General features: G+C 50.4%; 1 protein-coding gene and 1 long non-coding RNA gene across 9 annotated transcripts in view; one reads left to right on the forward strand and one right to left on the reverse strand.

The window, feature by feature from the left end:
- The window catches only part of LOC120608988 (aldo-keto reductase family 1 member C1 homolog), an 8,163-nt gene extending 4,242 nt beyond the window's left edge, over window positions 1-3,921 (reverse strand). For 3 of the 5 annotated variants that reach the window (XM_039870984.1, XM_039870987.1, XM_039870983.1), the window contains exons 1-5: window positions 3,786-3,921; window positions 2,273-2,440; window positions 1,369-1,485; window positions 701-778; window positions 43-219 (exon numbers count right to left, since the gene is read on the reverse strand). In XM_039870984.1, coding sequence (XP_039726918.1) covers window positions 43-219; window positions 701-778; window positions 1,369-1,485; window positions 2,273-2,440; window positions 3,786-3,872 — 627 coding nt within the window. In that variant the 5' untranslated portion in view covers window positions 3,873-3,921. The remainder of the gene's footprint in view (window positions 1-42; window positions 220-700; window positions 779-1,368; window positions 1,486-2,272; window positions 2,441-3,785) is intronic. The other 2 variants (XM_039870986.1, XM_039870985.1) reach the window with 1 other exon arrangement.
- On the forward strand, window positions 16-9,761 carry LOC120608991 (uncharacterized). Of its 4 annotated transcripts, XR_005654587.1 has the most exons (3): window positions 16-133; window positions 1,323-3,534; window positions 9,425-9,761. It is a non-coding gene; the product is annotated as an uncharacterized LOC120608991 (long non-coding RNA). The 4 variants fall into 4 exon arrangements; XR_005654584.1 differs by lacking the exon at window positions 9,425-9,761 and having other exon boundaries at window positions 1,323-4,451; XR_005654586.1 differs by lacking the exons at window positions 16-133; window positions 9,425-9,761 and adding an exon at window positions 165-340 and having other exon boundaries at window positions 1,323-4,451.
- The last annotated feature ends 2,027 nt before the right edge of the window (window positions 9,762-11,788 follow it).

Genomic DNA, 11,788 nt, shown 5'->3' on the forward strand with positions numbered 1-11,788 from the left:
GGCGGGCCGGGCCGGGCCGGGCCGGGCGGGCGTCGGGCTCACCTGGTTGCAGACGGGCTTGTACTGGAGCCCGGGCTTGTTAATGATCAGCTCCAGCTGCCTGCGGTTGAAGTTGGACACCCCGATGGACCTGGTGAGACCCGCCTCCTTGCAGTTCTCCATGGCCTGGGGAGGAGGCAGCTGTGAGGGGTCACGAGTGGGGTGCGGGGAGCCTGGGGGCTGGGAGCGGGAGACACTGTGAGGCGCAGGGAGAGGAAGTCTCGAAAGGCACAGGTGGCCGTACACGAGACGGGGGGGTCGCCCTGGTGGGAGGAGAATGAAAAGTAAAGAGATGGAAAAGGTGGGCGAGAGGATAAGAATCGAGTGGCCAGGCCAGGCCAGGGCCAGAGGAGCCGGCCGAGCGCCTGGGGAAGCGTGGCCGGGCGGGGGCGATCCTCCATCGCCTCCCTGCGCCCGAGCGCCGCCCCCCGCACCCCGGCACCCTCACGGCGCCGACCTCCGGGGGCAGAGATCGCGGCCGCATCGGCCGATGTCGCCTCTCTACTTGGAAGTCGTCAGCAAGTGTTTACTGAATTCAATGGGCGACTTCAGATACCCTGGCAGAGGGACGCGAGGGACGCGCCAGAGTCTGCGCGGGCGGCGGAACCGGACGGGCCCCGCTCCCACCCCACACCGGCCCCACGCCCGAGGCTGCTCTCACCTCCCACGTGGCACACAGGTCCACCCGGTCAAAAATGACTCTGCCCTGTGTGTCCTTCGGAAGTTTCTCTTCCCCAAACTGAAACATAGGAAAGAAGCTGTTCGGGGCCCGTAGACCTTGAGGCTGATGCGACAGCCTATCCTCATTCTTGGGAAAGAACCGTGTGTAGCGAAGACGTGGTCTAGAAATTTGTGTTTTAACTCTGAAGCTTTAATAAATACCGTTTGTGCCGAGGACAACTTAGGACACCCAGGACACCACCCCGGGGGAGCTCGGGAGGCAGCCAGGGTTTGGCAAGCCCTTTGGTCCTGGACTCCTACCCGCTTCCCTCCCGGATGAGGTCACACGAGGGAGCGACTTGTCGGCAGCTCAGGGCTGTCTCCCCCTCTTGAAATGTCCTCGACCTCAACTGGCCACATGGGGACGGTCCCCACATACAAGGTTGAAGTCCAGGAGCACAGGGCCTGGGAGATACAGGACTGAGGTCGAGACCGGAGAACTCTCGCCATTGGGGGGCTGGAACAGCAAACTCAGATGGGGGTGGTCACAAAAAAGGGGGGGACCTCAAAGCATCGTCTGTGTTTCTTCTCGTTTCCACAAACTATATCCCCTCTGTTTTCAGCTTCGATTCTTCAATCGATAACCAGAGTAAAACGATTTCTGCTAACCTTCAAAGCTACTGGAAAATGAATAAGGTAAAGATCCACATAGCTCAGCTGAAGTTTCTTCAGGGACCTTTCCAGGTTGGTTTGGACAAATTCTGGACGAAGACAGGTGCTCCACAGCTGCAACAATCAAAAGTGGGATTATTTCTTCAGGACTCCCTAGGAGAGATTGAATTAAAATAGCAAATAACCATCAACAACCATAACCCGCTGAGAGTCGATGGCCAGTGACGAACCACCCCGTGAAGCTCGTGAGTTCTTCATCGATTTTGTGAGATTACTATTTGTCCTTCATAGGAAGGAGAAATAAATATTTATTGACCAGGTGATAGGTTGAGATACGACGGCTAAAGCTCAGAGAGGTTAAAAAACTTTTTTCAGTTAAGAAATTTCACAAGGTCAAATATATAGACTATTAAAGAGCTAAAACCGGTTATTAGTTTCCAAAAACTAAATGGCATTACCTCATACCATAGCTAAGAAAAGATTAAGTCACTGTGTCAAAACTTGAGCATGTCCGAGTTGGAAAAGCCAAATCTAGTCCTGAATTTTAAAAAATATGATAATGACGGCTATCTAATAACAGCTTTTAAAATATATGAATTTTTTAGCATTTAAAATATATTAAATGCTTTTTAAAAAGTTCTATACGTACTTTTCATGTAACGCTCCTGAAAATCCTGTGATATAAATACTATCTGCATTTCACAGCCTGAGGTTTGGTGGGCCTAAGTCCAAGGTCACACATGTAGCAGGATTCAGACGTGGGAGCTCTGACTACAGGAGCCACGTCCCGGCCGGCAGGCCCCCAACCAGCCCCCTGGCTTGAGGTCTGACAGCCAACGAGCTTGGGCTGAGCGAGGACAGGTGCCTCCGAGAGTGGGAGCCACGGACGCACACAGAGCACCTTCGTAGTGAAGAAGAGGTCGTTCCTTGTCACCGTGCCGTCGGCCATCTTCTTCTGGAGGGCCCGGCCAACCTCCTCTTCATTCTGGTATACGTAGGCCGAGTCGATGTGGCGGTAGCCAGCGCTGATGGCTCTCTCGGTGGCCTCTTCTACGTTTCTATTAGCCACCTGGGACAACGTGAAAAGGCGAAGACCTGCTTGATTCAGGAAGGGCCATCGAGGGAACCTGTGGCTTGTCTAAGGGCGAGGCAGCTGGAGGTGACAACACTAGAGGTCACTTCTAGCCGGCGGTGAAAGCGTCACGAGTGACTCTGAAGGAAAGAAGCCCTGATCGGTTGTGGTCGCCAGCTCCTGTGGGGCAGACGCGCGCCCCTTGGCACCAGCGACCCCCCAGTGTGGGGGAAAGAGGCAACCGAAGCTCGTGAGCAGACGGCTGGGGCTCGCCCTCCGCCTCCTGGTCTGCAGACGTAGGCCGTCTGCAGGCTTTTTAAGTCTCCAGAATTGTTTCCCACCCTCACCCCCTCTACCTCACTCCGTAATTAAAAGGTCTCTCGGGTGTCTTGTCACGTTTTTCAACTCCTGGTGGAGATTCGCTGACCGTCCACAGGTCGAGGGGCCAAATCAAAGGAAAAGCAACACTCCCCACCACTGTCCTCCCCAGTCACACCGCGTGGCGCTCGCGTGAGGGGTCCAAGCCCACGGCCTCCCTTAAACAACCGAGAACTTCACCGAGAGCCTCTGAACCCGTGCTGCTGGGAGGTCGCGTGCGAGGACCAGGCCACACGCGACGTCCCGCGCCCCACACCCACGGAGACTTTCCCAGTGCACGGTCCTAGCCGCCCGGCCTCCGAGAGACCGTCTCCATCCCCATCCCTGGGCCACCAAAACTCTCTCGGGCATGAATCACGTCTCTCACTCTCTCTCCAGGTCCTTTTGCCCCAGAGATTTCCCTGCGTGTCCTGTGAGTGTGGCGGACAGGGACGACTGGACGTTGGAAGTCACAGGAAAACTTCGCCACGGGCGAGCTTGCTGCGGCGATCCTGACCACGGGGTTTTATTCCTCCCACTCTATGTGAAGTGGCTCCGACCGGACAGCAGGGTAGAGTGACAGACACGGACCTGCTTGCCCCTGAACCGCTGAGTGGTGACCCCCTTCCCTGTCCCTTGATCTGGCCACTCCAGGTGTGGTGCTCGGAGCAGCAGCAGGACCCTTGGGAGCTCGCTGGGATGTGGGCATTGGCACCTTCTCCCGGACTTACGAGGTCAGAACCTTTGCAGGCGGGGTCCCCAAATCTGCATTTCTAACAAGATCCCTGGGTGTTTACACCTATTCAGATTGAAAAGTATTGACTTACTGCACAAAAATCACCTAACCCGGGGAGAAATCCTACACATCGTAACACATCTTACAAATGAGGAAAGGGAGGCCCATTGGATCTTTCAGATCCGCACGGTGACTGGCTCCGATCGGGACCCCGCCTGTCTCCTGAGTCCCCAAGGCCGCCGTGATCACCTTAGTTGCAGCGGAGGTGCCAAACCCCAGTACGGGCATGAAGTGTCCGTCGTTCAGCTTCATGCTGAGGTGTCTTCCTAGACTCATCTTCGTTCACTCTTCTGGCTAAACAAACCAATTTTCTTTACTGAGAGAAATCTGCACAGGGAAGAAAACAGTACAGCTGCTATTTTTAGCAGCTTGAATGAAATATGAGTCAAATACCATGAAATCACCGCTTTTAAATTACGCGAGTCGATGGCTTTTCGTATACTCATAGAATCATTTCCACTAGACTACCGTAGAGCATTCTCATCATCCCTAAAGAAACCTCATACTCGTTAGAAACAACTCCCCATTCCCCGCTCCCTCCAGCCGCTGGCTTTGCAGACAGGCGATCTACCAGATGCGGAGTTTAAAACGCTAGTTATAAGGATGCTCGACAAACTTAGAAAAGAACGGATGAACTCGGTGAGAACTTTAACAAAGAGACAGAAAACATAAAGTGGAGATGGAAAATTTAAAAGGGAACCAGTCAGAAATGAAGACTACAACTGAAGAGTCCGTGACAGGGAATCAATAGACCGGATGAAGCAGAGGATCGAATCAGTGATTTGGAAGACAAGGTAGAAGAAAACACCCAGTCAACAGCACCAAGAAAAAAGTATCCAAAAAAAAAAAAAAAAATACGAGGATGGTTTAGGGGCCTCTGCGACAACGTCAAGTGTACCAACGCTCGCATCATAGGGGCACCAGAAGAGGAGAGAGAGCAAGGAATTGAAAACCTATTTGAAGAAATAAGGACGGAAAACTTCCCTTACCCGGTGAAGGAAACGGACACACGAGCCCAAGAAGTACAGAGTCCCAAATAAGATGAACCCACAGGGGCCCACACCGAGACACCTCGTCATTAGAATGCCCAAGGTCAAAGACCAAGAGGGAACCTTCCAAGCAAGAGAAGGGCAGTTAGTTACCCGCAGGGGCACTCCCCTAAGACGGTCAGCTGATTCCTCCGCAGAAACCCCCCGCAGGCCCGAGCGACCGGCACGAAGTATCCAGTGATGAAGAGCAAGGACCTGCGACCAAGGTGACTCTACCCAGCCAGGCTATCGCTGAGAAGCAAACGAGAGATAAAGAGTCTGCCAGAGAAGAAAGAAAAAAAAAAAGCTGAAAGTGAGAGAAGACCTTGTTAAATCATTTATCGAATGCTACGAAAGAATAAACAAACATGTTCAATTCTATAACTGACACAGTGTACTATTAAAACTTTTGCATGCAAAGAGTTAACAGAGTTAATAGGCAAATGATAAATTGGGAGACTGCTTAAAAATCAGATGAAAGGGAGCTGATATTTATACCCTAAAAGAGTTCGTAAAAATTGACAAGGAAAAGACAAATCAGTTATAAAAATTGGACTACAATTTTGCGGAGACATGACACAGAAGAAAAACCCAAACGGCCACGGGCACAGTACGAGGTGCTTAGATGCACTCATCATTAGGAAAAAGCAAATTAGAGTAACAAAGAGATTTCAGATTTTAGCACCCCGATGGGCGAAAATTTCAATGAGTCGCGTTTTGTATTGTGAGTAAGAAAGCAATCTGACAGATTGCGGCTAGATACGTGAAGCTGAATTTGCAAAGCAATCTGGCGACAACACTTGAAACAAAAGCTTCATAAACCCTTTAACCACTAAGTCCTGATTCCACAGAAATTAAAGCTCCTGCAACATGGCACACGTTGGGGTAGTTAAACAATGCTGGGGACCGAGTGACCACAGGGAAATCACGAGATGATCGTGGCGCATTCGCTCCCGGTGGTGTTTGCTACACTAGCGCACTTGGGGTGTCTACGTGCCAAACAGGAAGGTGTGTACAGCTGTCCCCCTACCCGCGGGGACACCTTCAAAGACCCCCAGGGGATGCCTGAAGTCGTGGGTGGCATGGAACCTTGGAGGTCCTGTAAGTTTGTCCCATACGTATGTGCCTACGATAAAGTTTCATTCATAAGTTAGGACAATGAGCGCTTAACGACAGTGACAGACCATTAAATAGAACAGTTGTAACAATAGGCTGTCACAGAAGTTATGGGACGTGGTCTCTCTCCGCCTCAGTCCCTTACTGTCCTGAGCTCCCCCCCTCCTTGTGATGACTGAGAGATGGAGCGCCCACACGGTGAGGTGCAGCCAGGGGGAGACGCTGGACGAAGGGGGTCCACGCCCGGGGCGGGACGGAGCAGGACGGCGGGATCTCGTCACACTGCTCCGAACGGTGTTTACCTCTGGGATTTCCCATGTAATACTCTCAGACCGCGGTTGACTGTGGGGAACCGAAACCGTGGAAGGCAAAACTGCGGATAAGGGGGCTGCTGTATCAGGGTCCGGTTTTACTAGCCATGACTACACCTTCCACAGGTCACATATGTATAAGACGAGCATGAAGAAAATTTGGAAGGCGCTTGCTAAGCTGTCAACATTTCACCCCTTATTATGAGGGTTGCGGAAAAGGGTCTAGTGGAGAAGAGGGCTTGGAGGTACAGCCAAGCAAAAAGAAAGATTTCAGCTGAAGACATGATCGTTTATGTGTTTATTTAAAGTTATACGTTTATAATTTTTCTTTATATGTAACAAAATTAAATAAATCCAGTAAGTGAACCAAATTTCAGAGGCGATGGATGAGAACGCGCTCGGGACAAGGGAGGAGTGTGTGCGAGCTCACGGCTGGTCACCTGTCACCGGAACCGGCCCCTCAGCGCCACAGGGGGAAAGCCTGCCATCGGAGCATGGTTTCCGGGTGCAAAGCTCCGGGCGCTCACGTCGACGTGGGTGTGCGGACACGTCCAGCCGTGGATGTGGAAAAGCACAGGTCAAAGCAGAGATAGTTGTCCAAAGCAGAGATAGTTGGCGTGATTTTTGCATGCTCCCTGGCCTTTCGATGTTTGCTCTGGGAGACCAGCCAGCCAGGTCGCAGTGGGCTGCCACCACGGCCTGCTGACCTCTCTCCTAAGCCACAGTTAAAGTTGCAGACCTCGTACGGGTTGGAATCAGAGAGGAAGCATCCGAGCACGGTTTTAAGTATTTGAGAGAAAAGAAACACTCATTTCTCAACGCAAACACAAACCCTTCTCGAGATGTGAAACGGGCCACGTACCTGTTTTCCAGGAGCAGGTCTGAGTCTGATCTGCAGATTCAGAATCGATCCAGGCAGGACGTCCAGTGGCAGAACGTTGACTGTCCTGAAATGGATATGAAAAGGCTGTCGTTTATGGGATGCAAACCGTGGACGCCACAGTCTGAATCAAGCACAGTGACGGCGAGGAAACGCGTCCCTTCGATGGTCAGCCGCTAGTGCCGACCTCTGCAGAGGCCCCTCGCCCGCCTCCTCTTTCTCCTCCCCGCCGAGTCTGTGACGATGGGTTGTGGTCGGTGGGGACAGAGGCTTGTCGGGGGTCCCCAAGGCTTCACAAGACTCTGTTGGGGACTAAGTAGAGGTCTCAGGGATCTGCCTATGCCACACTGGCTCTCCCAGCAGTCACGAGGGGAGTGGGCAAGAGCTGTCATTCCCAGACGCGTCCGCCAGCGTGTCATCCTCGGCTGGGCCATGCCCACCACTGCATGCCCAGATTCTGAGGTTGGGCGGAGGCACAGGTAGCTGCGTGTCTACAGGTGCCATGCTTCCTGGTATTCTAGCTGAAATGTCCCCGTGTGCCCCAAGCCAGATGGCAGCAGGCCGGAGCGTCAGCCTGCCCGGGGCCCCGCTGGGTTCCTGACACCCGACGGGCTTCGGACGACAACGACAACGGCGTGTGGTCCAGGGACCTCTGTGTGGATTCCCTCCCTGCGCTCCGAGGGGGCATGGCTCGCCTGCCCCCTGCCCCCTGCCCCCCATCCCTCGGGCCTCCCACCGTTCCCTTCTGTCTTCTGCCCCCAAAGAGGCATCTGGGCTTCGAGGTCGCTTAGGCTGCGTGCGGCCGCAAGGGTTTAATCACGTTGCCTGCAGGGAGGTGGGCTAAGACTGTAAAAGTGGAAATTCTCCAGTTTCAGGGATGAGGTATCTCCAGGCGCCGGCCCTTAGGGAGAGCAGTAACTCAGTGACAGGGAGGTGATACCCCCGGGCACCAGCCCCAGGGAGAATCGCAACATTCCAAGGAAAAGATGATAAAACTATCCATTAGGCCCTGTTTGCTGGGAGTTCCCCTGAATGCATTTATCTGTGTACAAAGAGTTAACGACTAACTTCTGCTTCTTGTGATCTGTTCATTCAAAGATGTAGTAAAAAAAACCTTATAAGCGGCCTCCTCGGGAAGCTCCGAGTGAACTTGAATTGTGCAGTAAGCGAAAGCGGGTAAAAGGACCCACTGGGTAGATTCGCCTCCGGGATGGACGCACCCTAGGATCTAGTGCCTTAGGTCGGGAACTAATCTCACTGGTCCATCAGAGCACCCACCTAGGAGGAACGAAGTTGATTGAACTTTTGAAAAGAGACTATTATATCCCAGGACTACACAAAACTTCCAAAGAGGTAACAGCAAGATGTCATATTTGCGCCCAAGTTAACCCTGGGCCTCCTGTTGAAGTGCAAATTGGATCAAGACTCAGGGGCCAAGCCCCGGGGGAACATTGGGAATTAGACTTTACAGAAGTAAGCCCTGGGACTTTTGGATTTAAGTATCTACTCCTGTTCATCGACACCTACTCAGGATGGGCTGAAGCCTTAGCAACTAGGAGAGAAACTGCTCAGGTAGTAGCTAAGAAATTAGTATCAGAAATAGTACCCCAATTCGGCTTGCCATTAGCACTGGGGGCCGACAATGGCCCGGCATTCATCACCAAAACAAGTCAAACCGTAATGGCCTGCTGAAATGTGAAAGGGTTAAAGGATAATTAAAAATTGAAACTGGACAAAGGAAGCCTGTACCTTAGGCCTAGTTTCTGGAACCCCTAACCGCACTCTGTTAATCATGAAACTTGTAATAATGAGCTCATACGCTAACTGCCAATTTTAGCCTGTGTAACCCTGCTTGTTCACGTGGCATGAAAAATAATCAATTGTATATAAGCTGAAAATTACTGTTTGGCCATCGCCCATGGGAACACTGGCTATTGCCCATGGGAACATAACATTCTAACAACAAGCTTTCTGCTTCTGTACCCCCGCTCGCACACCTGACCAGTGGGTTGACAGGTAGTGAAGAGGAGAAAGATGGACCTTTGCGTTTAAGGCAGAATGAGGAATAGGATTTAGGGCTTAAAAACCTTGTATCTTGGCACTTCGGGGCTGCTCCTTTGGAAGGACAGCCGCCGGCTAATAAACTGCCTCTGTAATCAAAGCACTCAGGTTGAGTCTGGTTATTCCGGTCACAACAAAACCTTAGCCAGAATATTAGGCATTAATTGGAAACTACACTGTATATATAGACCTCAGAGTTCAGGCCAGGTAGAAAGAATGAACAGGACTTTAAAAGAAACTTTAACCAAATTTAAACTTGAAACTGCCGAGAAGTGGATGAGCCTCCTCCCCTTTGCCCTTCTGAGGGTGAGATGCACCCCTTACCTCCAAGGCCTCACCCCCTATGAAATCACGTTTGGGAGACTGCCGCCTCTTCTGCCCAAGATAGGGGTAAAAGTGGCGACTGAAATTCACAATTTCTCACTACTTAAGTCCTTACAGGCACTACACTCGGCAAGGAAGGAGATTCAACACTTAATCTCCGCCACTCCGGAGAGCCCTGGACAGTCACTTAAACCTCATAGCCACTCCCCTGGTGACTGGATTCGGGTAAAGAAGACACAGCCAGCCGCCCTTGAGCCCCGCTGGGACGGACCCTTTCCTGTCGTCCTCACCGCTCCCACCGCGGTCAAGGTTGCTGGGAGACGTCATTGGATTCATCACACCCGCAGCAAGGCTGCTCAGCCACCACCAGAGACCGAGAGATGGCGTGTCCGCCCAACAGGAGACCCTCTCAACACAAGACTCTCATGGGTTGAATGATAGTTGGATTGATCGCTCTCCATAGTGTAAGAGGGAACCCTCATCAACCTTTGCAGGCCAGATGGGAGCTAATTAGATCAGAAACAGGGGCTTCTATATCAGTGTTGTGACCGAAATAACCAGGCCCAACTCGAGTGCTCTAGTCCAAGAGACAGTTTATTAGCCGGCGGCTGTCCTTGCAAAGGAGCAGCCCCGAGACGCAGGGGCACAAAGATTTTAAGCCCTCGATCCCATCCCCCACATCCTTAATCTTTACACAAAAGACTATATCTCCTCCATTCATTAACTGATAACTAAGAGGTGGGTAAGCAAGCAGGGGTACAGAAGCAGAATGCGTCATTGTTAAAATATTTTGTACCTATAGGCAGTGATCCAGCCAGTAAATCCCTTTAGTTAATAAATTTTTAGCAGATAACTAACTAGAAGTGAGACATGGCCGTTAGCACGTACCATGTCTTATCCTTAACCTATTGTTTCTAAAGGTGAGGTCACTACATTCCCCACTGGTTTTCTTTACAGTGACTCAATCTTCGAGTCAGAAGTTGGAACTCTCGGCCAACTCGTCGGGGCCGATGCTCCCAAAATTAAAATCTTTGCCCCGGTCATGTGAGACTGTACTAAACTTCTAAGCCACTTTAGTAAGCAGGGTCCAAAAATTAATAATATCAGCATAATTAATGGCCCTGCTATGGCTGACAATAGCGTGGTTAGCCAGGAATTTTCATTAAACCAAGACTCATACCAGTTACTGCCCTGCCTTAATTTTTTTATTTCTATCCTTCACCCTCTGTCTAATTAATGCTAAACTATCCCTAATAATACCAGAATGATTAACATAAAAACAGCAAGTTTCTCCTAATGCTACACACAAACCTCCTTGCTTAAGAAATAAGAGATCTAAACCTCTCCTATTCTGCAGTACTACTTCAGCTAAGGAATTAAGAGATGTTATTAGTATTCCTAATAGTTGTTAACTGGGTAGGAGTTAAGTCCTTTAACCCTTCATTATTAGACCTGACAGGACCTATGGCTATCAACGGTATCCGGACAGGCTTTTTCGTATTGTCATTAACATTCCGGGATCATCTCCAGAAACATACAACCTTAATCCCCAAGTTTTCCCAGTCACCCAAGATGGATCTTCCCAATTTTTGACAGTAAAAACGACAGGATTGCATTTCCCTGCTGTGGCACAGGAAGACTGACTAGGTCGTGTAAGAGTCAGAAAGGGGTCTGTGTTCTTCCAAGGGGCTATGGTCTCACAACCCCAATGACCACAATAATATTGGTTAGGCTTATTGCAAGTGCTTTGATCTTCTCTAAGACACATATATAACTGCACTTATTGGATACCCTTTTCATAATTTTTAACTCCACAGCCCCACCACGGTCCTGATGATCCTGCTAGCATCTGTTCTTTTGTTTGCTTATTTAATTCCTCCCCAAGTATATTACACTAATCTACATGAAATGTAGGCTGGTACATAGTCTGGTTTACTAATATGGAGATACCTGTTTCTGATTTAATCAATTCCCATTGAGCCTGTTGAGGTTGATGAGGGTTCCCGTGTACATTGGTAATAACAACTAACCCTAACACAATTATTCCCGTGAGAGTCTTATCTTGAGTGGATCCTCTGTGGGTGTTGCTTTCCATTTCTCCTTTTCCAGGGGAGGTTGAGCTGCCTTAAGGCGAGTATGGTGAATCCAATGTCTTTTTCCTGCAACTTTGACAGCTGTTGGTGTGGTCAGGATTACTGGAAACGGACCATCCCACCGGGGCTCTAGGCTAGCAGGCTAAATCTTCTTTATCTACACCCAATCACCTGGATGATGTGGGTGAGGCTGTGATGTCCCCGGAGTTGGTCTAGTAGCTTTAATCAAGCCCTTGACTTGATTTTGGGTTTGTTGCAAGGCCTGTAGAAACTTAAGGAGACTTGTGTTATTACTTATTGTAACCTTTTCAATTCCAATTTTAGGGAGTAAAGGGGGAGGTCTCCCAAACATTATTTCATAAGGGGAAATTCCCATAAT

Source organism: Pteropus medius, unplaced genomic scaffold (genome assembly GCF_902729225.1).
Source record: "Pteropus medius unplaced genomic scaffold, Ma_sr-lr_union100, whole genome shotgun sequence".
Classification (NCBI taxonomy): Eukaryota; Metazoa; Chordata; class Mammalia; order Chiroptera; family Pteropodidae; genus Pteropus; species Pteropus medius.